This window comes from Protomyctophum bolini, assembly GCF_963924005.1.
Source record: "Protomyctophum bolini genome assembly, chromosome: 8".
Taxonomy (NCBI): Eukaryota; Metazoa; Chordata; class Actinopteri; order Myctophiformes; family Myctophidae; genus Protomyctophum; species Protomyctophum bolini.
In genome coordinates, this window is record NC_137869.1 from 17,836,424 (window position 1) to 17,860,823 (window position 24,400).

At 40.9% G+C, this 24,400-nt stretch overlaps 3 protein-coding genes across 5 annotated transcripts in view; all 3 read left to right on the forward strand.

Annotated features, from left to right (window-relative positions):
* The window catches only part of ryk (receptor like tyrosine kinase), a 50,495-nt gene extending 47,208 nt beyond the window's left edge, over positions 1-3,287 (forward strand). For both annotated transcript variants that reach the window (XM_080771119.1, XM_080771120.1), the window contains one exon: positions 1,872-3,287. In XM_080771119.1, coding sequence (XP_080627245.1) covers positions 1,872-1,983 — 112 coding nt within the window. In that variant the 3' untranslated portion in view covers positions 1,984-3,287. The remainder of the gene's footprint in view (positions 1-1,871) is intronic.
* A 1,135-nt stretch (positions 3,288-4,422) lies between these two features.
* Positions 4,423-22,634, forward strand: slco2a1 (solute carrier organic anion transporter family, member 2A1). Of its 2 annotated transcripts, none has more exons than XM_080769547.1 (14): positions 4,423-4,548; positions 10,806-10,943; positions 11,443-11,605; positions 12,882-13,097; positions 13,439-13,537; positions 13,918-14,054; positions 14,578-14,650; positions 15,306-15,470; positions 16,823-17,018; positions 17,964-18,114; positions 20,121-20,284; positions 20,551-20,615; positions 20,917-21,037; positions 21,531-22,634. In XM_080769547.1, the coding sequence occupies exons 1-14, from the start codon at positions 4,456-4,458 to the stop codon at positions 21,649-21,651; spliced, it is 1,902 nt and encodes a 633-aa protein (XP_080625673.1). In that variant the 5' UTR covers positions 4,423-4,455; the 3' UTR covers positions 21,652-22,634. The 2 variants fall into 2 exon arrangements, with proteins under 2 accessions (XP_080625673.1, XP_080625674.1); XM_080769548.1 differs by having other exon boundaries at positions 17,967-18,114.
* A 546-nt stretch (positions 22,635-23,180) lies between these two features.
* Positions 23,181-24,400, forward strand: part of rab6ba (RAB6B, member RAS oncogene family a) — a gene marked incomplete at its 3' end in the record, with an annotated part of 69,025 nt that continues 67,805 nt past the window's right edge. Inside the window, exon 1 of the mRNA XM_080770450.1 lies at positions 23,181-23,455. Within this exon, the coding sequence (XP_080626576.1) occupies positions 23,386-23,455 (70 nt within the window). The 5' untranslated portion in view covers positions 23,181-23,385. The remainder of the gene's footprint in view (positions 23,456-24,400) is intronic.

Sequence of the window (24,400 nt, forward strand, 5' to 3'; positions counted from 1 at the left end):
TCCTTTACCCTTGCTTTAGCACATTCTCAAAAAAAAACACTTGCACAGCTGGATTGCCAGTATGATTTGTACAAAAACATTACAAGCGATCCAAATCTCCTAGCATTATGCCATGACTTTGACACACATCCAAATAGTTTACATTTCCACCTGTGCACACACGATGGCATTGCTCAATGGAATGCTTATTCAGAAGCTTGTATCTTCCAGATAGGCAACATAATTAATAGAATTTACTATCAGGAATTTGTAACAACAATGCTTTCATAACTACTCCGTTGTCAACAACATTGGACCTAGTACATCACATGGCAGCACATAACGGCTCCGTGTGGCTCCTGTCAGCAGTATCAGGGTGTTTAAAGTAATTAAAAGGTCATTTTCCTGACAATGACTTTGTTTGAACTCAACTTTTGGAGTAAGTAACATTCCTATTCCTACTGAAGGAAATCCTAGTTGAAGATAAGTATCAGGCTCTTGTGTAGTTGATAACTAGTATAAAGAGGTAGGTGGCTAGCGCACATCCAGTTCCTGTCTGGTGCTGGACTAAGGTAAATACAGTGAAGAGAGGAGAGTCCGCACACAGGTTTGCTCCAAGGTGTTTGCTTTTTATTCAATACACCATAAATAAGACACAACGTTTCGGCCGTGAACGGCCTTCATCAGGTGATCTTGTGTAGTTGAATCTTGAATCTTCCCCCTGAACAGAATAGCTGTTGAGTTGATTTCCCTAAAGGAAAAGAAGCCGCTGGGAATAATCAGATGATTCCGTACTGATATCAGAATTAAATGAAATAAAAAAAATATATCAGTTCTGTACAGGCAGGTCCACTTCACTGCCTTCAGTATACGTCAGATCAACACATTTTCAGACTCCTATTCAAATGTCTGTATTTTGATACAATGAAATAATGTGCACTGGTTCTCTCTGCCTCACCACAAAGGACACACCATCCCAAAACCAACAAAAGAATACCCACTACAGACCTACCTAGACTGTATACACAATGCACGTATATATATACATTATATAAACCACAATATACAGTCAGTAGTACAGGATAGCATTACAGTACAGATTATTATACACTAACGATGTGCGGTGCATATGGGTGCGTCAGCTGTTCAGCAACCATGACAGCCTGTGGAAAGAAACTGTTACTGAGATGGCTGGTGTGTGTGATCTGATGCTTGGGTTTTAGATGGAAGGAGCCAGAACAGTGTCCTTACAGCCAGGGAAACGTTGCAGATTTTCATCTTATCTCATTGTTCTGGTCTGAGGAGATCAATAATATAATAATTATGTGGGGAAAAAACCTTCCTATTTCTCTGTGAAATGTTGACGTCATGAAACAATGACCTCAAATGCATTGTTTCACGTCACTGAGCGCACTGAATGTACCCCTTTTTGCAGCAAGTGATGTAAATGTTATGAAATTGTGGTAGTTCTGTGCCAATGATTTCTGCTGCCGTCTTCACACTCCTTTATAGCAGTCTACAGCCCTGAGCAGTGAGGTTGCCAAACCACACTTTGATCAGCCTGTCGGAACACTCTGTGGTACAGCGGTAAAAGTTCACAAGAGCTTTGGTACTCACATAAAGTCTAGAGACGCCCCTGAAAATACCGTCTCTGCTGTGCTTTCTTGACGATGCATTTGGTATTAAGACTCCATGTGAGGGTGTTTGAGATGTTTAAACAGAGAAATCTACAACCATCAATGAACAGTTTCAGCAGATTGACCCATTGAAGTGATTTTATGTGATCTTTATGAATAATTATCCTTAACGACATTTTTTTTAATGAAAGTAGCCCCAAGTCAGAATTGCCAATGAAAGCAGCTCATTTTTCTAACCTGTGATATACTTCATAGGTTTGCTGTAATGGCTTGTTGCTGGGCTCTGGACCTGGAGGAAAGGCCGAAGTTTCAACAGCTTGTTCAGTGTCTCACCGAGTTTCATGCAGCGTTGGGGGCCTACGTGTGAGGGAGGAGCCTTGATTTTCTTCTTTGTTTTTCGAAGAACAGCCAAACCGGAAGCACTAATCTTGAGGAGCAACATGAATGAAATTGTGCCTTATCAAAAGAAAGAACAGACTTTCAACTCTAACATTTCTACTATGTACAGTGTTTTGGGAGGGTCTTAGTTTAATTAAACTTTTACTCCATAGTCGATTTTAAACATTTTCTTTTCAGAGCTGAATAAGGATTCTCTGTTGAAGTGATATTATTTCATACCTTTCAAAATGTAGTGGTGTACTCATTTTGCCAAGAGGACCTAAACAACGGAAAGACATTCTCTTCTCGGCCTGTCACTGTATAGGGAGACTGTTCCCTGAGAGGCTGTTGTGACATCTTACAGCATATTGCTTCTTTTCCAATTTGAAAGCCTGATTTTAAAAGACTAAATATTTTCTACAGTTTTGTATCTTAAGAGAGAAAAGGTGTACATTTGTTATTATGATAGAAATGCTTTGTGGAGGGCAAATCCACAATGATGTACTATGGGTACCAAACTAGACTTGAGGGCTTCTCCTGTATGTTCCTTCCTATATTCTCAACATGCTGCTTTAGTCTGAGACTGAGTTATACTTAGTTGCTCAAAGGGCTCGCCCACAGATAATTGCAGATACATACTGTGTGCTATTTTCAGTGTGCAACACCGACATGCAACGAAGTATAACCCAGGCTTTATTCTGCTAATGGTAAACTCTAGATTGGTACTGGAACCCTGTTCAGCTGTGCGTTTGTTTTGGATGTGTGTTAATGATGACCTGCTTGAGCCTTTTCTCAGTGGTCCTTGGTTTTCCTCTGGAGGACACACACTGGCGCCGTCACAGTTGGCAAAGAATGTGTTCACCCAGCAGCGTGGTCGTGGATCAGAGCCCGGAGTGGACCCCATGGGACTACGGACGCCTAAAGCACACTCCCGCATGAACTTCATTTGAAATCTGGAGTGGTTTATCAATGTTTCAGGAAAGTTGCCCTTTGTCCTTTTTTTATTGTATACCAGCAAATCCCCATCTTCCAAAACAGGGTGTCATTATTTTTGTATTTTATGTTCAATTGTTCTGCGTCAGAACACAGCCTATCACAGGATTTTTAGAATGATTTTGTGAATAACTAGAACACTAATAATCACTGTGAAACACAAAGTTGCCAATCTGGCTCATCTAATCTTACACCTTTAACATCTTTGATGTGTCTCTATGGTCACTGCATGTTGAATTAAGGATATCTTGTAAATTGCTTTGTGAATTCATATCCACAAATTAAACGGGACCTGTTAAATACGGGCAGTCATTTTTTCAACCCTATTCAATGTACAGTATCGGCACATTGCAGATGTTTAGATTCTCATATTCTACATGGGAAAATGAGCTTCATTATCACTTGAAGTGGAGGTACTCGGATTTAGCTGTTTAGTATCATTTGTTTGCAGTGGCCATTGTCGAAGGCTGTTTTGTTTTAAGCTTTAGGGTGAAGTCCCAGAAGGTCGTCCATGATGGCGTCATGGAAATGTTCGCTAAAACCCAGTCTGTGATGAAACCCTGTTAAAACCACGTTTAACAAGATCTGTCCATTATAATATAGTTCTGTGGAAGAAAAAGAAAGCTCCTCTAATTGAAGTGGTCTGCTCATTCAGAACAGATTTACTATGTTAATTACAGTATATGATGAAACTGAAATTGATGTGGTATTTTTTTAATCAAGACTGTTATTCATAGAAGCGTTGTGTTCCTGATTGTAATTTGGAAATGTCACTTCTGGAAGCACACTTATGAGTAAATACTAAATACACACAATTTCCACATATAATAGGCTACAGGCTGAGGCTATATTCAAATATACAGAGAATGACCTCAACAACTAAATTATATTATCAATAATTTGATGAATTGATATGATGAATAACTAAACATTTGGGCCTAAAAGTTAATTTGTTTTTGGTTTTATTTAACCAGTGCTTAGGCTGAGTAGGCCTAATTTGACACTATAGCCTACATGAACCTTTTAAACCAATGAAATTACAATGGTGATGCAATGACGGGATAATGTATAAGTATTTTATAGACATAGACTGTAAAGTTAGACTAACCTATTTCATAGTTAATTTGCCACAGGATTAACCCATTTTTTATTTGAGGTAAAAAAAAAAAAATCTGCTGCGATAAGGAATTACCAAGTTAGGAACCACAGTAACCGTTAATTGTAAGCTTAATATACATTAACCAGGCTACATTAGACTACTCGACAAGGGCTAGACAAAGACATAATGTTGGCTAGACAAGTTTATTTTGAGAATTCCCTCACCCTGACCCAATGCATAATCCCCTATTGGGACGTATACATGGGTGGGGACAATCGCGTCGGAGTCCCATCCATTACATCACTGACAGTCGGCCATAAAACCCTAACCACACCACTGACACACAAGCTCTGCTCTACACACTTACGCATGGTACGGGACAAGAACCGGACTACACTCAAAGACATGGAGATATATTCAAAGAAAATGAAGAAACCAACATCAATACTTTACAACGTAAAGGTAGGCTTCAGTGTTCAGTTATGAGTGAAATGATATAATATACCGGTAGCTTAATATAATAATTCACAATATAATTACGCAAACTTTTAAAGACAAAATCTGCAGATGGTAAATTATGCAGACTTGTCTTTTTGATTCGCAACGCATTTGGATGAACATTTATATTTAACTCAAATTTATTTGTAACCGAAGTTGTGTGATACTGAAAGTGATTATAGGCCTACCTTTGAACCATGATCTGCTGACATGTTTGCTTTGGCATTTGAATTCATTGTTTTGAAAGGTGATAGGATAACTAGATGAAGTTGGTGCTTCCGAAGTGTTTACTACAATTCATGCTACAGGTGGCATTGATGATTGGGTCATATTTCGACAAAATTCAAAATAAGATTTAATCATGCAATAGCCTACCTTATAACTTTACCTTACAACAGAATTAGAAGTTTAGTTTTCTTGCAACAAAACGTAAATTTACATTTGGTGTGCCTGCATACCAATAATTTAATCCAAAATGTCATTGATCATTTTAACGTCAAGTGCAATCTCTACTTTTACATAATTAAGATTGGGTTCAGAATTAAAGCTTGCATCTAGGACAAATTGTCATTGCTTTGGAATTATGGTCATAGAGTCAGTCATGTCACCATGTTTATTTTGTATAGTTCTGTTGCATTAGGAAACCATGAGCAATTCTTTTTTATTTTATTATTTGAGGGTGAACACTTATTGAGCATTATCCTGATCAAATTAAGTCAGGGCTCTGCTCAGGAGGGACTGACTTTGATCAGGATAATGTGGTATTGACCAATGAAGAATTGTCTTAATTTGTAACTCAGCCTACCATAATAGCCTACAGTAATTTCGGGGTAGCCTACACGAGATGATTTAACGCCTAGAAATATTTCTAGTCTATATAGCATATAGCAAATAAAATATTTTAAATGATAATGAAAGAAAATACAGGTAGAAGTGTGTTTAACTTTTAAGGATTAACTTCAAAGAAGATGGAGAAAACCTTCTTGGGACAGCTCATATGGCCTAAATCCAGGAGAAGAGCTGTAGTATTGATCCTCAGCCAGGTTTCTTCTCACACACTGCAGTAGGTCCTGTCAACATTTGATGTGGAGATTGGAGGTTTTTGCAATCTCCATCTTATCTGATCACTTCCAAAGTCCTGTAGCAGGTGGTCTTTCTCAAAATGAAGATGTGCAATTTGCTCTGTGTGTAAAAGTATAGGCTACAGTACAAAAACATCACCCGTGTGAAGTAAGGGGTGCTCTTATGATTGTACATCATCATACATCATCTGCATCTCATTCCGGCCAATCAGAATTTGCGTCCTCACCTTCGTCTTCAATGTATGTGTTATACGCAAACACTCAAAGCTGGCCATTCATTGTCAATGGCATTTAATGTTTGTTGGGACAAACGCTCGAAGCTGGCCATTCATTATCTATGGCATTCAATGTTTGTGTTGGGACAAACGCTCGAAGCTGGCCATTCATTATCTATGGCATTCAATGTTTGTGTTAGGACAATGTTTGTGTTTACACACACCCTCAAAGATGGACATAGGAGGGGCTATAGCGCCCCTCAAAAATAAATGTGCTAACTGAAACGGAAATGGTTTCTTCAGAGTGATGCCAAACTTAACCACTTAAACCCTATATACCCAGAGGTATATATATACTTGGTCCGGTCGATTTCCCCTCTACACCAAATCGTGTGAACTTTGAAGTGAGCGGTGCCTCTTATCATGATGATGATGTATGATGTTGAGAGTTTTAAGTGGTTTAAGTGGTTAAAGGTGCCTCAAAGAACCATCATGATTTTTGAGGGACCATTTCTGGCATCTTAAAGATGGGGGGGGACGACATGTATAACCACTCATTAGATAATTGTTGTTTTTAGTACAGTAGGTGATAGTTCTTTCTGGAACATACTGTTACATTATTATTACATAATTATTTCATAACCATGAACCATTATAAGCGTACAACATTATCCCTCTCTGTGAGTACCGTAGATGTGTCAACAGAGGAGTAGCAGGTATGACTAATTGCATCATGAGATTCATGACGAACACTAGTAATGTAGGAACATGTCGTTCAGTATGCTTGTTTGTGTGTCTTAACTGAGGTAAAAAGCTACATCTGAAGAAAACAAAAACTGACTGAGTCATGGGAGCAATGCCAACAGAAAGAAGTTTTAGCTTCATCAACTCTTCTCACTCTCACTTCTCACATTGGTGAAGGAAGTGTGGCTTAGTTTATTTTAAATAGAACAGAAGTGGTAAAACAGAGAGGTCTTAATTGCAGGTAAATGAAAACCCCAATTAAATTGCAAATCCCTTTGCATCGCCGTAAAGTAATACAAACAATGGGCAAATATGCAATTGGAATGTACAACAAATTGCAATTCGTAATAAAATATCTGGGGTAAATAGTAGGCTATCACAACTTCAGCCAGGCAGGAATTCCAGCCAGGAAGTTATGTTCACATTTGTCTAAAAATGGCTTAAGCCTTATGGGGATTTATTTTATCTGTTCTGTTAGTAATGCAAGAACTTAGTTTAACCTCATGGCCGTCAAGAAATTAAACAATGAAAATTGGCCCCGTTTCTCTTTCATGAAAGACGAAATCATCAAGTCAAGTGCCAGCAGGTCAACAAAGGTTTCACTAGGACCTACAGTATCAAAGTGATCCATCTTTTCTTGACACAAGAACATACTGTGCGGGCCCTGGCTTTGTGTTCAAAAGTTTCATGAGGACACTCTCTGTTTGTCCTTTTTTAGAGAGGCCTTGAACCTATTTGCTGAGGGCTACATCTAGACCACACTTATATAGACACCTGTATATTCTCTGAAGCATTAACCCACCCCAACCATGCACCACCTTCTTTACTCTAACATCAAAGTCAGTTTTCAACAACATAGCCTATAGGCATTTGTGCTAAATGAACAGCACCAAAGAGATGGTTTGCGCATGTTCCGAGGAAGACAATCACAGCATTCCTCTCTGACCTGACTTAAGCCCCTGTCAAGATCTTTGCTTTTATCTCAGTTCAGTGCAGTTAATTAAAACACTTTGAGCTCATTGTGGGTCATTTTATGGGAGCATTTTAGCCGTTCCCGTTGCTCTTTGCAATCATTATTTGTCCCCTTTTCTTTATGACAGTGCTATATGGACATAATGAAAGGGATATTTGGTCTCCTGTGGGTCATTTATAAACCTTTGATCATGATGCTATTGTGCAGAAAACTGTTTGGAGCTTGTTTCACAATAGAAGGGGAAGTTATTCTGGGGATATGAATGGTTGCTTTCAAGTATATCAGGAGGCCCAGCCATCAAGCCTTTCCCTTCTCATTTTCCCCCATAGTAAGGTCAGATATGTTACCCATGTGTTTGCTAAAAACGACTTCCTCCTGGAAATCCAAGGATGTCCAGCCCAGCGACTCCCAACACGTGTCTGCGACAAGCAGCGACATAAAAGCATTTGCAATATTTAAGTCAGAGCTTCCTTTGATTCTTCCGCAGCAGCGGGGCTGCAGAGGGCTCAGACAATGACATCCAGGGAGACCGTCCGTCCACAATCCACTGCAAAAACAACTGTGTGTCTGGTGCAACTTTACAGTTTGAAAATGTGATGCCACAATGATGGACTTGACTGCAATTACAAGCATCAGTTGTGTTTAAATCATTCGTATCAACAGCGTGAGTAAACAGTGAGTGCTGCCACACCTCACATTTGTTGAGAAACATTTCAAGCTTTCCATGGTACTGCACATGCCCTTGGGTCAACCCCTGTGATTGTATTTGTGACACAGTATGACTGACTGGATTGAGTACAGTATGACTGACTGGATTGAGTCATGAACAGAATCGGTGATTCGGGTCATTCATGTGAATGTGGCTCACATTCTAGCCTAGCTCATTATGTAACATTCCTGTCTACAGAATCTTTGACCTCTTGCCCTTTGGTTTTGATTTTGAACAATTGTGTGTTTACTATGTGCAAACTTGGGTGCGTGTGTGCATGTCTGAATGCGAGCATGTTTGCACACTTGCACTTGGTACTGTACGTTTGGTTCTCACAAGGATAGATGGATGAGCAAAGTCATATGAAAGAGAGGAAATGAAGTGTTTCGAGGGTATTTTAATGTTAAGCTCGCTTATTATTAATTTTAGATTAAAGGTCAAGGTGGTTTAGGATTTAGTGGTGGGGAAAGAATGGAAAATGGCTTTAGCATTCCAGAGATGAGGAGCAGCCGAGCAAAATGTCCGGTCGCCCACAATGCAGAGAGTTGGTCCTGGCAGGGCGATGGAGAAGGTTGGGGTTGGCAGAGAGGTTTTGAACAGAGGATTGTGGGGTGAGAAGTTTTTTGAGTTAGTAGGGAGCATTGCCATGGATGCACTGATGGGTCACAAGGGAAATTTTGCTATTCAGCCTTGGAGGAGATGCGGAGCCAGTGTAGTGAACGATGTGCTCGTAATTTTGCACTCACTACTCTATAACCTTTTTTTACTCTTCCACATGCTGTAAATAACAACAGACATGGATTCACTCCAAATGCCAAATTGTCATGTCTGTTCAGAGCCCAACGCACAGAGGCCAGTGGCTCTTCCAGGTCACTGGGAATGCTTCCAATGTGCGAATTTGTGCCCTAGAAACAGAACTGTAATGAAATAATGTACGGTATAAGCCAAAACGACTTTGAAATACTGAGAGGTACTGATCCCAAGAGACCCCTGTGTGGCTTCAGCTCCAGAAATACATACAGATCAACTGTTGATAATAGCAAATCGTTTTCACGATAACATCGTCTTCCAACCGAAGATCCCTTCCCTTCCAAATTGTATTTAGGAAATAGTTAAACAAATGGCCTCTTGGGTAGAAGATGTTTTAGGCTTTGTTCCAAATCTGTCTGTTCTTGTGAATGAAGACAAAATCATTCTACACTGTTAATTGAAAACAGCAGGAGAGACACAAACCACTTCCATTTTTGGACCTCCGCCTACAGCATGGTACCACTACCACAATATCCATCATCGATGACAGGTTTTTTTTAACAGTGAGTGCACAAAGTTGACACATTATATTAATTGGTGAGGATCCAGTGGAAAAGCATTATTCTCTGAAACACCCTGTGTAACATATACATTGGACCAGTGTTGTATTGTAATGTTTTGGAATGCTGTAGTGTGTTATGACAGCTAGATGTTTACTGGTACTAAAGCAAACATAGCTGCAGCCATAAATACTTAAGCCTGCCTTTCATTGCATAACAAACAGTGAATATATCTAAGCTACAAGCTCACAGCGTGTTGCATTGCGACGTGTTGTGAGCTTATAGATCTGCTAAAAACTTTATTTATTTTTATTGATTTCCACCTAAGACATGCCCACGATAGGTACGCCGGGTTATACTATAGTTGGGGCAAAAAATTACCTCACACACACACACACGCACGCACCCACGCACGCACGCGCACACACACACACACACACACACACACACACACACACACACACACACACACACACACACACACACACACACACACACACACACACACACACATAATTTTGCACTAGTTCTTTTCTATATGGATTACTCTTATGGAAATGTTCAGTGTTTTATATATTTTGTATTCATCTTGTTTTTTTATTATTATGATGCATGTTCATCCTGCGTATGAAACAAAGTAGATCAGTCACAAGCAGAGGTCCGCCCGCCCCCCAGGGGAGGGAAGATTTAAAACTAATTGCACAATATCATCACTAACTTTCCAGTCTATTACTTAAGAAATCCTTATCTAAATCTACTTACTCTAATTACTTATTCTATCTTCATATCCTGTCCTCACTGAGAAATATTACAGCGGTGCCAGAGATTTTGTTTCCATCCACAGTCTCTGCCTGCATTCTCAATGTGATATCATACTTTCTCAAATGCATATGAGGGGGGATGTTATATACTTACCTTTTCTACTTCAAGCACAGCTCCCAGTTTGATATGTGTTAGGCGACAAACCCTGATTTAATGATAGTTTTTTTTTTTTTAATAATAAACATGCATTATTAGTGAGGACCAATTATATGAAGATAATATTGAAAATGGGTTCCTAACTATCAATCACTTAGCTGGGGACTCCCCGGAGCACCCACAAGGACCCCCCCCGCCCCGAAACAATTAACCCCACGTTGAGAACCAAAATTTGTGCCTGAATATATTGTCCCTGTCCCCATCTTGTAGATGTTTGTCCTGTGCCATGGCCTGCTGCAGCTCACGCAGCTCATGTACAGCTCCTACTTCAAAAGCACCATCACCACCATCGAGAGACGCTTCGGCCTCAGCAGCTACTCTTCAGGAACCATTTCCTCTCTGCATGAGGTAGGAGCCAAGCACAACACTCCTGCACAAGTTAGACTAGTGAGAGATTTATTCTTGTGGATGCTGACAAGCAAAAAAAAAAAAAAATGCACGAACAAGCGCGCAATCGCAATCACACATCCTGACAACTCAACTGGGACCTGCACATTTTGGAACAATCTTTTCACTCTGGCAAAGAAGGGCTGCAGAACACCATGAAAGAATAGCTTGTATGCTTATCTAAATGGTTGACACTGATACTGAATTTCCAAGTATTCTTTTTGTTTTGTTTTAATCATGGATATGATCCATGGTTTCTGAATAAACTTTTGATGTCATCTTCCATCCGTCACCCGTCAATTACCACACTGTTCAAGCTCTCCATCCCTCAAACCTAACTTAGGCTCTATATCGCACTACAAGCTCACAACACAGCACATCTGCAACACGTTGAAATCTTGTGAGCTTTACACAAAGTATATCAAGATTATATTTATTTTAATACTGTGTCTGTTTTCAGGTCGGTAACACTGCGCTGATAGTGTTTGTCAGTTATTTTGGGAGCCGGGTTCACCGACCCAGATTCATCGGGGTAGGAGGCCTGCTGATGTCCATCAGCGCCATGATGCTGACGCTACCTCACTTCTTGTCCGACGACTATGTGTATAACTCTGTTTTACACGGTAAGAGTATAGAGTATGTTTCAACACAAATCAGCATATAAGGCAGCGATGTTGTCTCTTTTTACACAGACAGAGTCAGTCCAGACCAGAGAATGCACAAATATGCCACCACAATTTATGAGACCTTGTATTTACTCTTGAGTATTGAGGCATTTTGCTTACAGTATGTCACTATCCAGAGCAATTTATGACATGCAATTTTAGAAGAAGCTGCGCTTCCTAGTTCACCCACATTAATTATAAACATATTGGAGTGAGGATTACAAATCTCAGAGAGCTATAGTGTGTAAGACAATTGTCTTGTGACCTGATGTCCTTAGGACATCAAGAAATAGGAGGAAATACCGGTTTATGGATATAAGCCTTTTTTCCGACGTGGCAACGAAGCGGCCATATATTTACGTACAGTATGTATGTCGAGTTGTGATCACCAATCACAGCAAACGACACGTCACCTCATGCTGCAAAGTTCACGTTGGTGCACTATTACATCGTTGCTGCTTCGTTAGCAAACTGCACAGCTAGTAAGTTGCTTATACTGTACATAGACCGGTACTGTAGTTACAGTTAGAACAGGGAAGCCACACATTTATTTAGAGAGAGAATTGCAAAATGAACTAAAAGTATAATTGGGAGGAGGAGAGGTGCAGCTATGGGGCATGTGATAAACTGTGTTGTGGAACAGTGACTCTGTCCACAGCAGTTGCTCAAGAACTCATAATGCTTGACTTGGTTGCATGCCATTTAGCCAATAGGAGATCTACAAGCTAACAACCTGTCGTGCTGTGACATGATGTGAGCTTGTTAATCTGCTATTTTCAGTGTGTGACACTGTCACACAAATAAGCATAAATCACCCTTATGGAGTAAGAATTATGTAAGGTATTGTGCCATATAGTTGAGTGGAGCACTATAGGGATGCCTGAAGAGGTTTTTGGAAAGCCTGCAGGTGCTCTCCAGTTGAACCCTTTGCATAAATCATCTGGATCGCCCCAAATCTCCGTGCTCTTGAGGGAAGCCAAAAAGATTAGACTGATCTCCCGGGCAGTTAATTTACCTCGACAACATTCCCTCTCCGAAACCAGCTTAAGCCCTTCTCGGCCTCATACGGTGCGCGGTCAAAGGAACTTCAGGAAATTAAACTAGTCAGTCTGTCTACATTCAGTGGGTTGCAAATGCAATTAATTAATATTCTCTTTGTTCTCTCTCTCTCTCTCTCTCTCTCTCTCTCTCTCTCTCTCTCTCTCCCTGTTTTGTATGGCATTGTGGTCCCCAGATCGCCACGACATTTGCAACCCTCAGATGAATTCCAGTGCCGCAGGGTCGTGTGGCATCGATGAGACGAAGCGCCTGGCTGATGATAAGACCAACCTGTGGCTGCTTATGACCAGTGCCCAGCTGCTCTTTGGCGTGGGGTCAGTACCCATCCAGCCTTTCGGAATCTCCTACATCGATGATTTTGCAGGGCCGAACAACTCCCCCCTCTACATAGGTGAGTGACCTGCGGTTCAATGATAGATCTATTGGTTTAGATAAAGAGAACACAATCCTGGGCACGATCTCAGGGCCATGGTGCCATGCTGGGTTATTCCGCAGCCCGTGTTGAATCGTCTGGACCCAAGCGCTTGGAGGGGGAGGGGGCATTCAACGTCAATATGAGGGGGGCTTTAGCATTATGTTAATATGTAAGAAAGTTTGCACGAAATATTAGATTTCTGCCATATAGCAGTAGTTCTCAAAGTGGGGATAATTTGGGAGTCCTTGACTTGAAATAGTTTGCGAACCACTGTCCTATCGAATCCCTGTCTCACAGCCTGTCTCTGTGCCCTGCAGCCATTCTCTTTGCGGTCTCGACATTTGGGCCCGCCTTCGGTTTCCTGATGGGTGCAGCGGTGTTGAAGATCTATGTGGATGTGGACCGAACTGGCTCAGGTACTGGTTCTGAATACATTCAATGGGACATCATCAGGATGCCAAGGTAGACTGAGGTGGATGGAGTGTTGAGGTCAGGAACCAACATAACCCTTTTGTTATATAAAATGTGTTCTTTATCCATGAATTGATTATTTTTGAGAGGGACACTATATCACTATATCATAATGAACAAGGCATTCGAATACAGTACACTAGGGCGTAGGCTACTGTACCGTACCGTATACTGTTAGGAATGCAGTGTAAATATAAAGGCGTTAGCAAGAATGATCATTTTCATCCTTAGTCCTTGTGACCTTGTTAGATAACACACCCATTGGTGGAGAGACAGTAATGTTCTCTCTCTCTCTCTCTCTTTTTCTCTCTCTGGGTGTCTGCAGTGACCCATGAGGAGCTGATCCCCAGTGACCCACGCTGGGTTGGGGCGTGGTGGATGGGCCTGCTCATCTGCTCCGTCTGCCTGGCTCTCACCTCCATACCATACTTCTTCTTTCCAAGGAACATGCCTCAGGAATTTGTAAGTAACAATATTTCTGTAAAAGCGGGAGGTTCTGTTGTGTTTGGGCGTCCTCCTGTTTCATGTCATGTTTTGCTGACATCTACTGGCCTGATATCAACACTACATTTGTTTATTTTCAATGTTCAGCACATGATAAGGACTGCCAACCTAGGTCTGAGCTGCAAGATATCAGATTGTTGCAGATTGAATCAAGGCCAAGATGCCTTAATCACATTCTAGCTCACCATCGATAGATGATTAATTGATGTCAACTCCCTGCTCATAAAAATATTTAAAACTGCGTGCAGAAACAGTTCACAAGAGATAAGATAAAAGCCAGTTGCTCAAGGGGATTTTTCCACCTCTCTTTTAAACTGTATTGGCATGGTTGTCTCATCTTGTGGTGTACAGGACTTGACCGGCCAATTATAAATAAAGAAATCTGAGCCCAGTTCTCTTGCATATTATGCATCTCTCCTATATTATGCATCCATTAATGCTCTCCACAACACTGAATGTATTGTAATCTATTACTTCCTAGGTGACTGTGACTGAAACAGACTTAAATGAAGACCCAAAGAAAACAGATGCCACTTTGCTTGACTTCCTGAAGGGTAGGTTGTGTACAACAATAATAATAATAATAATATCTCAAACTTATATAGCGCTTTTCTGAGTACCCAAAGACGCTTTACATGGGGGGGCTTTACAGAGGTAACAACAAATTAAAAACAACTTTAATAGAAAAAGGAAAAATAACACTAAAAGCTAAAGAACATTAAAAGACAGTGAAAAGGGTTAGCTAGGAAAGGCAATTTTGAAGAGGTGGGTTTTGAGGGTGGATTTGAAGGTTTGAAGGGTGGGGGCATCTCTGAGTGCCTTAGGGAGGGCATTCCACAGGGTTGGGGCAGCAAAGGCGAAAGCTCTTTGGCCTTTGGCACAACATTGGCAGATGTATATATGTACTGGGCTGGCTATACCTGGCCGAGAGAGAGAGAGAGAGAGAGAGAGAGATGAAAGGTGGGAGGCAGAGACATGATAGGCTATAAAGAAGAGTGATCAAATTCACAATGTTTTATCAAGTGTTTTCCAAAATGTTAAAATGAACAAATGTGTGTGTGTGTGTGTGTGTGTGTGTGTGTGTGTGTGTGTGTGTGTGTGTGTGTGTGTGTGTGTGTGTGTGTGTGTGTGTGTGTGTGTGTGTGTGTGCGTGCGTGCGTGTGTTGTGTGTCTTTGGGTGTACCCGCGTCTGTGTTTGCATGTGATCAGCATTCCCCAGGCTGTTTGTACGCCTCTTGCTCAGCCCTCTCTTCATCATACTGGTCCTGGCGCAGTGCTGTTTTTCATCGGTCATTGCTGGTCTCGCTACCTTCCTGAACACGTTTCTGGAACGCCAGTATAGCTCCTCAGCTTCCTACAGCAGCATGCTCATGGGTATGTGGATTGTATCACTGCATTATAGCCTATACAACATGGCCCAGAAGGTTTGCTTATTCAAGATACAAGATCTCTATTGTTTTGTTACATTGAGTACACAAAAGTAAGTATTTGGTTTAACAAGAAATAATACAAAATAGTACCTAAAGATAAATAATAATAAATAAATAAAAATAGCGAAGTATGTAGTTTAGTCATGGCACAACTTGACGCTAGCTTGACGGTAGCTTATTTTATTAATTTTGTTCTGACAGCCCAGGCTGTGGCGTAACCGTCTGGGCACCCGACTGGTAATCCAGTTGCAGTGTGCCGAGGGTTCGACTCCCGAGCCCGACACGGCCTTTACGGCATGTCTTCCCCCATCTCTCTCCCGTTTCCTGTCAGCCTACTGTCTGTCCCTTCAAAAACCAATAAAAGGCGTAAGCCGCAAAAAAAAATAAAAAAATGTACTGACAGAAAACATTTTCTTACCTACGTATAACAGCAACTAGTAGTATAAAAACATTCTCTCTACAGTTATTGACTGGCTGCACCTGTTATTTTCTGTATAAGCAAATAGTTGGCCAAAGCATCGGTGTGCGTGGGTAGTTCTTGGTGTCTCCGTCACAATCACCCACCTGATTGCATTGAACATGTAGGCTACTGTAGTCTGTACAGGGAAGCACAACAGGTGCAGCAATTTGCTGATTACTGGGCCAGTGAATGAGACAAGCAATTAAGTGCAATAAATAACTACCATACCAACCATTATCACAAATAGTGAAAGACAAATATGTCTCTGTTATGTATATAATTCAACAACAAAGCTACAGCTGAATACATTCTTTAGCTACAGAGACATCAGAACTTGTAGGTTTTAAGAGGAGAATCAACGTCACGTGAGAGTGTTGGAGGTGCAAACAAATGAAGGCTCTTTTTTGTGACTTGAAGAATGAACATTTGAATGTCCTGTCAGACTGTTGTTGCAGGTCCCTGGACTACCAGAGTTTTGCACTAGGACAGGAACAGATCTTGCCGTAAACTATACGTCTCACAAACACCATGCTGATAACTGTTGTAATCTCCTCCAACCAAGGCAATGGCTTATTTGGCCACACCCCCATGTATATCTTTGTGTTTCTCAAAGAATAGTGTGAGAGGCCCAGGCTGTTATACCGTAGTACAGTGGTTATCAAAGTGTGTTGGGTTCCTTGATATTGTACCAAATGCACCCTTCTCAGTACTGAGAGTGTACAAAAGTCAATGCACTCTTCTTGAAATTGAAGTATGAGAACCACTGTAGTACTTTTGCAAACGAGTGCATCTCCGCTTGTAGTTAACTGAGTCGCCTGTGGCTCGTCGTATTGTAGGTGCTGTGAACCTGCCGTGTGTAGCGGTGGGGATGCTGGCGGGTGGGGTCATCATGAAGAAGGTGGGCCTCTCTCTCAAGGTCATCCCGCGCTACTCTGTGGTCATGCTGGTCGTCTCCACACTCCTCGTCATTCCTCTGTTCTTCATGGGCTGTCCCACGCAGAAAGTAGCTGAGGTCAACTATCATCAGCATGGGTGAGCTGTCCCTTCTAAAAAGACATCAGAAAAGTTTGCATTAGGGCTGGGTGATATATGACTTATAATATGATGATTATTTCAAACCTTTGCCTTGATTGCGATTAATGAACGATAATTAAAATAGAGTACTGAAAATAGCAGATCTAAATATAATTATTATTATTATATTATACTAAAATAGAGTACTGAAAATCGTGTCACAATAGATTTTTTGTCGATTCTTATAAGAAATAAAAGGAAATTATATATTAAAAAAAAAGAATGCAAATATTTGTTTCGATATGTTTCCGGTTAATTGCCCAACTTGCATCTCATTGATAGTCTAATGGTAGTTGAAACTTTACAGAAATATCAGTGCTCCACTTTCCTGGGCATTTTTTTATTGATAAGCAAGCAGTTACAGTACACAGCGACCTTTAATTGCTTTAAAGTCAATCGCTAGAGCAATATAAGACTGATAAGAAGTGGCTAATGATTTGATAACCCAAGCTATATACTGTACCAATACTGTACAGTACTGATTATGATCATGAATATTATGATTACTGATACTGATTCTAATATTCTATTTGTCTTTGTTGCGACCATAGGTCGCAGTTGAAAACCTGCATTTCCCGTCAGTCGTGTCATGTCACGCCTCCATAATGGTCACGCCTTGTGACACGTCACACCACATCACGCCTCATGACATACTCCATATATGGCTGTCTCCAGTTACTATGAAAACCTCATTTGCCGTCAGTCGTGTCGTGTCGTGTTCTTTTTAGGCATTAAAAAAGGTCTTAAAAGTCCTTAAATTGTCACTGTCCTCTGGGGGCAACATGTGGGGTACCGACCCACATGTTGAAAAGCACTGAGCTACAGTACCTTGCGTATGTTCACTCCTCCAGCTGAGCTGTGAATGTTGATGTCTCTCGCCCGCTGTGGTGCTTTGTCTCTCAGCAGGTCTGTGGCTGCGTGTTATTCCAACTGCTCCTGCCCAGGCAGTGCCTTCAACCCGGTGTGTGGTTCTGATGGTATAGAATACATATCGCCATGCCACGCTGGCTGCACCAACTTCACCAAGGACCCCAATAACACCTACAGGGTTCAGGTCAGTGGTGAAAAAGTAACTAAGTGCATTTACTGACTCACTCATTATGTACAGTACACTCAGACCCCTTTTCCACCGGTTGGTTCCCAATGGGAACCGGTTCAGTTCTTTTTGGTTTTTAGTCCATGAGCCAGAGCTCCAACATTGGTGGGCAAACTATACGCTATATTAAATTGTTTATAGGATCAATACAAGTAAATTAATACATGATAACCCTTCCACAGTAGTAGCTTTTTCATATTTTTGATTATTTTGCATATTTTCCTACATAATGCCTCATTTGCATATTTAAAAATGTAAAATTTGTAATACAATAAATCATTGTCTTCAATTGGGGAAGTTGGGGAAGTTTAATGGTGATAACAATCTAATATAGGTATGGTTTTGCACACTCAATTCATAATTAACATTCCAATTTTGGAGCTCTGGCTCATGGACTAAAAACCAAAAAGAACTGAACCGGTTCCCACTGGGATTTATTTACCCCCAATTCCCCTTCACAGTGTTCAGTGTATTGTCTTTGGGTAGAAGATCTCAGCCCGGTAGCTGAGAACTTAAAATCAATATCATGATTATTTAAAACTTTTACCTTGATTACAATTAATGAATGATTATTTTAAAAAGTGAAAATAGCAGATCTACAAGCTAGAAATGTTGTAAGTATAATAAAGGGTTAAGTGGTTCATCAGACTAAACCAGTGATGCCCACACTTTTTTGACTTGAGAGCTACTTTCAAAATTACCAGATTTTTTTTTGTATTTAATTTGTAATCTACTATCTACTTCTATTTGTGCGCAGCAACACTCTTGCAAACAAAGTATTGCATTATGGGTTTGACCTGACAGGCCCTTTTTTATGTCAGTCAATCAATCAAGTCAACTTAATTCAAGTGGCAGATGCCAAAAATAGTTTTTATATTTAAATTAAATTAAAATATTCTCTAGGGGCATGTCATGTGATCTACCTGCACATCCTTTGTGATCTACTGGTAGATCGTGATCTACCTTTTGGGCACCCCTGGACTAAACCATTGAGCCAATTACAAAAAGATATGTTTTCGTTGAAAACATATCCAAACTAAAACCCTGCTTCTCGAGTATTTAATTAACCTACATAAGCAATATTAAGTTGGATATCGGTTCTAAATATCGTTTATATTTGTGGTTAATTGTCTAGCCGTATACTTCATACGGTACATAATAAGATAAAACCTGGGAACACTGATTCAATGTCTTGGTACACCCTCAGCTATGTACAGTAGTAGTTAAATTAATACACCCAACACCTTCCTGTCTGTGGGACGGCAGTACAGTGCCAACACGACACGGGTGGTTCATGATCAATGCCCAATCGATACATGTATACTGTAATTAGTCGCACAGCACAAAGGACACATTTTCACAGGACAGGAACAATCCTACAATACCTTAACGTAGTTGAGCTTGTGAATAATCTACTAGTGAGGGCATTGGGAGACTCCTAATGGAGCATTAGTCAATTTGACTCGGTGCATAAGCTCACTGTGTGATACTGTAACATAGTCAGGGCTGGCTGCCGCTGGCTTAATGGATTAATACCCAGCAGTCGCAGACTAATTATCTGCCACTGCTTGTGGGACGCTGTCTGGAACTCAGAGAAATGCCATTATGCCAATGGTTAGATCTGTGAGATCAGACAGGTGTAGCCTACTTCCATTACATTTGGTTTAGAAGTACACACAGCAGCACTCAAAGTATGCTATGCTTTTTGCACACTCCTTGTGGGATTTCAAACCACAAACCCTCATAATTCCAATATGAACTAAATCAGCGAATGACCCCTTAAGGGTACATTTCGTTCTCAACTATCAATCATGTTGCTGGGGATCCCCCCTCAAAGTCCACTGGGTGTCTCCACACCCCACTAATCTCTTATTAGCATGTTAGGCTAGATGTTCCAAAGTTAAACAATATGCAGTGTCCATTGTATAGGTATTTAACAGTGCTTTCTCTCCTACTGTTTACAGTCGTATACCAACTGTAGGTGTATATCAGACGGGCAGCATCACGCCCGCCCGGGTCCTTGTGCCAACAACTGTCCTCACTATCTGCTCCCAGTCATGTTCATCTTATCAGCAGCAGGACTGATCGCCAGCCTCACTCACAACCCCCTATATATGATGGTGCTAAGGTAAGGCATAAGATAAGAACTCAACTTAAATCTACTAATCTACTATATTATTTGGTCATTACAGAGGCCATTAGCCACTTCAAACGCGTTCAACGTGTTCAAGCAGTGACAAAGCAACAGGCTGCAAGCAATTTTCAATATAAGTCAGCAACATGAAGATATTAACTGACACCCAATACTTGTCGAAAAGTGAGAGGCGTGTCGTGCTACTTTTTATTGATATAAAATAAATGTTTTTTTGTTTGTTTTTTGTGTTTTGATTTCAGAGTTGTTCCCCATGAAGAGAAGTCTTTCGCCATAGGGGTTCAGTTTTTACTCATGAGACTGCTCGGTAAGGGAACACACAAATATCCACATAAGCCAAATACTGTGTCCTTTAATGTGATTATTTACATACTGTACTTGTGAACTGATTTCACACCAGAGAGAAAACCAATCATCTCAAAATTGTACATGGATGGACACATGTTAGAGTGCCCTCTAGTGATTTGAACCACACTGGGATGCAAGTTTTCATGGTTTTATCCTGAACCTTTCTTTCTTTCTTTCTTTCTTTCTTTCTTTCTTTCTTTCTTTCTTTCTTTCTTTCTTTCTTTCTTTCTTTCTTTCTTTCTTTCTTTATTCATGTCCAGCCTGGCTACCAGCTCCAGCTTTCTTTGGAATGGCCATTGACACTTCATGTATCAGGTGGAAAGAGGTGTGCGGGAAGAGGTCTAGCTGTGGTTACTATGACAACAACATTTTGAGGAACCGGTAGGAAAACCTATAATTAATAATAATTCTGAAATAAGTGAACTAACAACCTACAGTAAACAAGGCCAACCTACAGTAGGCATGTGCACAGTTGAGCTGCTGAGCCACAATTAATAGATTGACCTTTAACTCTTAAAATAATAGATCTTACAAGCTCACATTGTGAGCTTGCATCTATTTCCAAATAGCCAAATAACTTATGAGTAAAATTTTCAAATCATTGTAGTGGAGTAAAAGTATAAATGATGGAAAAAGGTACCTAAAAACTGTACCTACTTACATTTACAATGTACCATGTCTTGGCTCAACAAGCAAAGCAACCCATGAGCATTTTTGAACAACAGCACCCTCAGGTGGACAATATACAGACAGGGAGACATACAGCTAAACAGAATCATTACAATAGTTTTGTGGTGGTTCAAGTATGTAATAATAATACTGCTGCTAAGCTATATGGAATATCGAGGATGCTAATGTTATCTCACCCCTGCAGGTACTTGGGCCTACAGGTGGGCTACAAAGTCACAGGGATCGGCCTCTTGATGCTTCTGGGGTGGAAGGTATCGCGCACCAATCAGTACAGTTTGGAGAAGAGACCAGAAGGGCTGCTGTGACAACTGTTGTGTATTAATGACTGAAACCTCTATCTAGAGACCACTGACTGCATGATGATTTCAGCTCCTCCTGGCTCTCAGCTCTGCAGGGGCGTTGACATCTTTGATGGCCTGTGCACTGACTTTTAAAGTCATCGGGATGGCTAAAGCCTGCCTGTTTTGACCTCCACTCAACACAGCACCTGGGAATTCTCAGAACACACATACAACGTATCCATGTTTCAAGTTGTGTTTCATAGCATCACTTCCAGGCTTTGCTGTGAATTGACACTGACCATGTGAACCTCTCTTCACAACTAACAACAGGATTGTGAATTGTCCATTCTTCTGGCATTCTTGTTCAGTACATCGAACCGTTATGAGTACATGTGTCAGTGTCTGATGAGGATGGTTGAAAAGTCAAGTGAAAGGAGCGTGACTGATATAATTATCATGTGAAGGATGTGCATTATTCATTGCTTGTTCCTATAAAGCCTCAGTATAGTACTTGCATGTGGGTGTCGTGCACCGAATGTGACCGATCTGCAACCACACAACCACAACGCATAGAGAGCTTGTTGATCTGCTATTGTGGGTGCATGACACATGCACAACTAGTATACATAAAGCAGGTGTGCAGGAATTTACACATTCAGGTTTTTGGTTGCAAATGGCAACATAGTTAACACTAGCTTAATATTTAAGTATTTATTTTAGAAGTTTGTCTCAAACAGAGGCATAGGTGAAAACCTTATTACCGCTTTGATATATTAGACAACTGTAATCACATTTAATATGAAACTTGGTTTAATCGCTATGCGGTGGATTTTCAAATCCTGAGAACACTATTATAAAATAACTTGCACCTGCACACAATAAGATATGTGCTGGGTTTGTATTTTGTATTATTATATTTTTTTATTATCTACTTGCATTTTATCGAGCAGAGTGTGAAAATAAAAAGGATACAGACTTTCAAACTGACTTTTGAACCTGGCTGGCTGCCGTCTCTCTCTCGCTCTGTCTGTCTGTCTGTCTGTCTGTCTGTCTGTCTGTCTGTCTGTCTGTCTGTCTGTCTGTCTGTCTGTCTGTCTGTGTCTGTCTGTCTCTGTCTGTCTGTCTGTCTGTCTGTGTCCTGCTCTTTCTGTTTCGCTGTCTGCATGTCTGTCTGTGTCTCACTCTTTGATTCTCTGTCTGCATGTGAGCATGTCTGTCTGGTACCCCTTCTCTTTAGTCTCTCCTCTCCCCCACACTTCCATTGCTGTTTTATAGTTGGTGGTGTTCGTGGATTATTTTTTACACATCATCTTGTGACAACTATACCTTCAAAGGTAAAAGTGTTTATTCCACACAAGTATAGGGCCACCCCAAGAACGTACCCCCCCTGCCCACCCAATGGTACCCACACTACCCACCCCTCTCTCAGTCCTCAGCCTCACCCTCTTTTTTCACATGATGACGTCATATTGTAGAAATTTCAGGCAGGCTGGGACTGGGTTGACAGTTAATCGGAGAACGAGGAGAGGCCGCGCATGCGCCGAACCCCACACACACACGCGCACACACACAACACGAAAGGCTTGGAGCTCCTAAACTAACAGCAGCAGCCAGGCAGGAAGGCAGGCAGCGTTCAGTCCATTCCCATCAGCACGGCGTCGGGTTTACAACATCCCCAAAAATACAATAATAAACTGGTGGAAGTTCAACGTTTCATCTTCAGGCTTGCCGTCAGATCCTTCAGACGCGTCCCCCAACATGTCAGTGGGTAGCGACTTTGGGAACCCGTTAAGAAAATTCAAACTGGTCTTTCTGGGGGAGCAGAGTGGTAAGTGAACGACACACAGATCAATCCTAGTAAGTTTAAAGTATACTTAATAGCTTGTAGTAGATCTGCGGCGCGCTACGGAGCATACATTTGGGCTTTTGATTGTGATGCGCGATGCACATGCTGCATAGCATATATCTGCCATCTCCATCTGCAACTTCATCTCTATCTAGAAACTCCATGGCTTTTTGTTTTTAACAAGACGAAAGAAATAGTTGAGATGTCATAACAGAAGTTTTCATTATATGTTATGTAATGTTACTGTCTCATAGGAGGGGACGGGGGGGTTCTTTTAATATTAGCATTATTGAACACAAGATAAAAGCACCGCACAGTAGACTGGGGAGTGGGAGTGTGAGTTCACTGAGTTGAAGACACAGTATACACCGTTTTAAGTTTTCCAGTGGAAATTAAAACGGCACTTGTCTCCACCTGGTTCTAATTATAAAACTATTTTAATGATTCCACATAGAGGCCAGAGCCCAGAGCTCAATATCAGGTTATGATCCACATAGGCTATTTGGGAGCATTTAATCCGCATTCCAGTTGCAAAACCATTTATCTTCTCGGCATTGGCATGCAAATTAACACGACGATTATATTTCATTTTGCCCAGAGGAAGATGCGTGAGACTCCAAATGTGATTAATACCAGTACCACCACTATGTGATGTAAATAAGGTGTGTGTGTGTGTGTGTGTGTGTGTGTGTGTGTGTGTGTGGAGACACACCCAGGCTGTGTCAGTGAGTGTGATGTGATAAACTTGTGTAGCTGCAGCAGTCTCTCTGGCCCGGTATTTTCATTCATTGTGCTTGCTCAGTCAGGATGACTAAGTATTTTTTTTTAATTTGCCTATAGGCTACTGTATGAAATAAAGTGTCAGCCTATGTATACCTTGTTAAAATCATACAATATTCCAAATAGACTATGACTGTTTGTTTATGT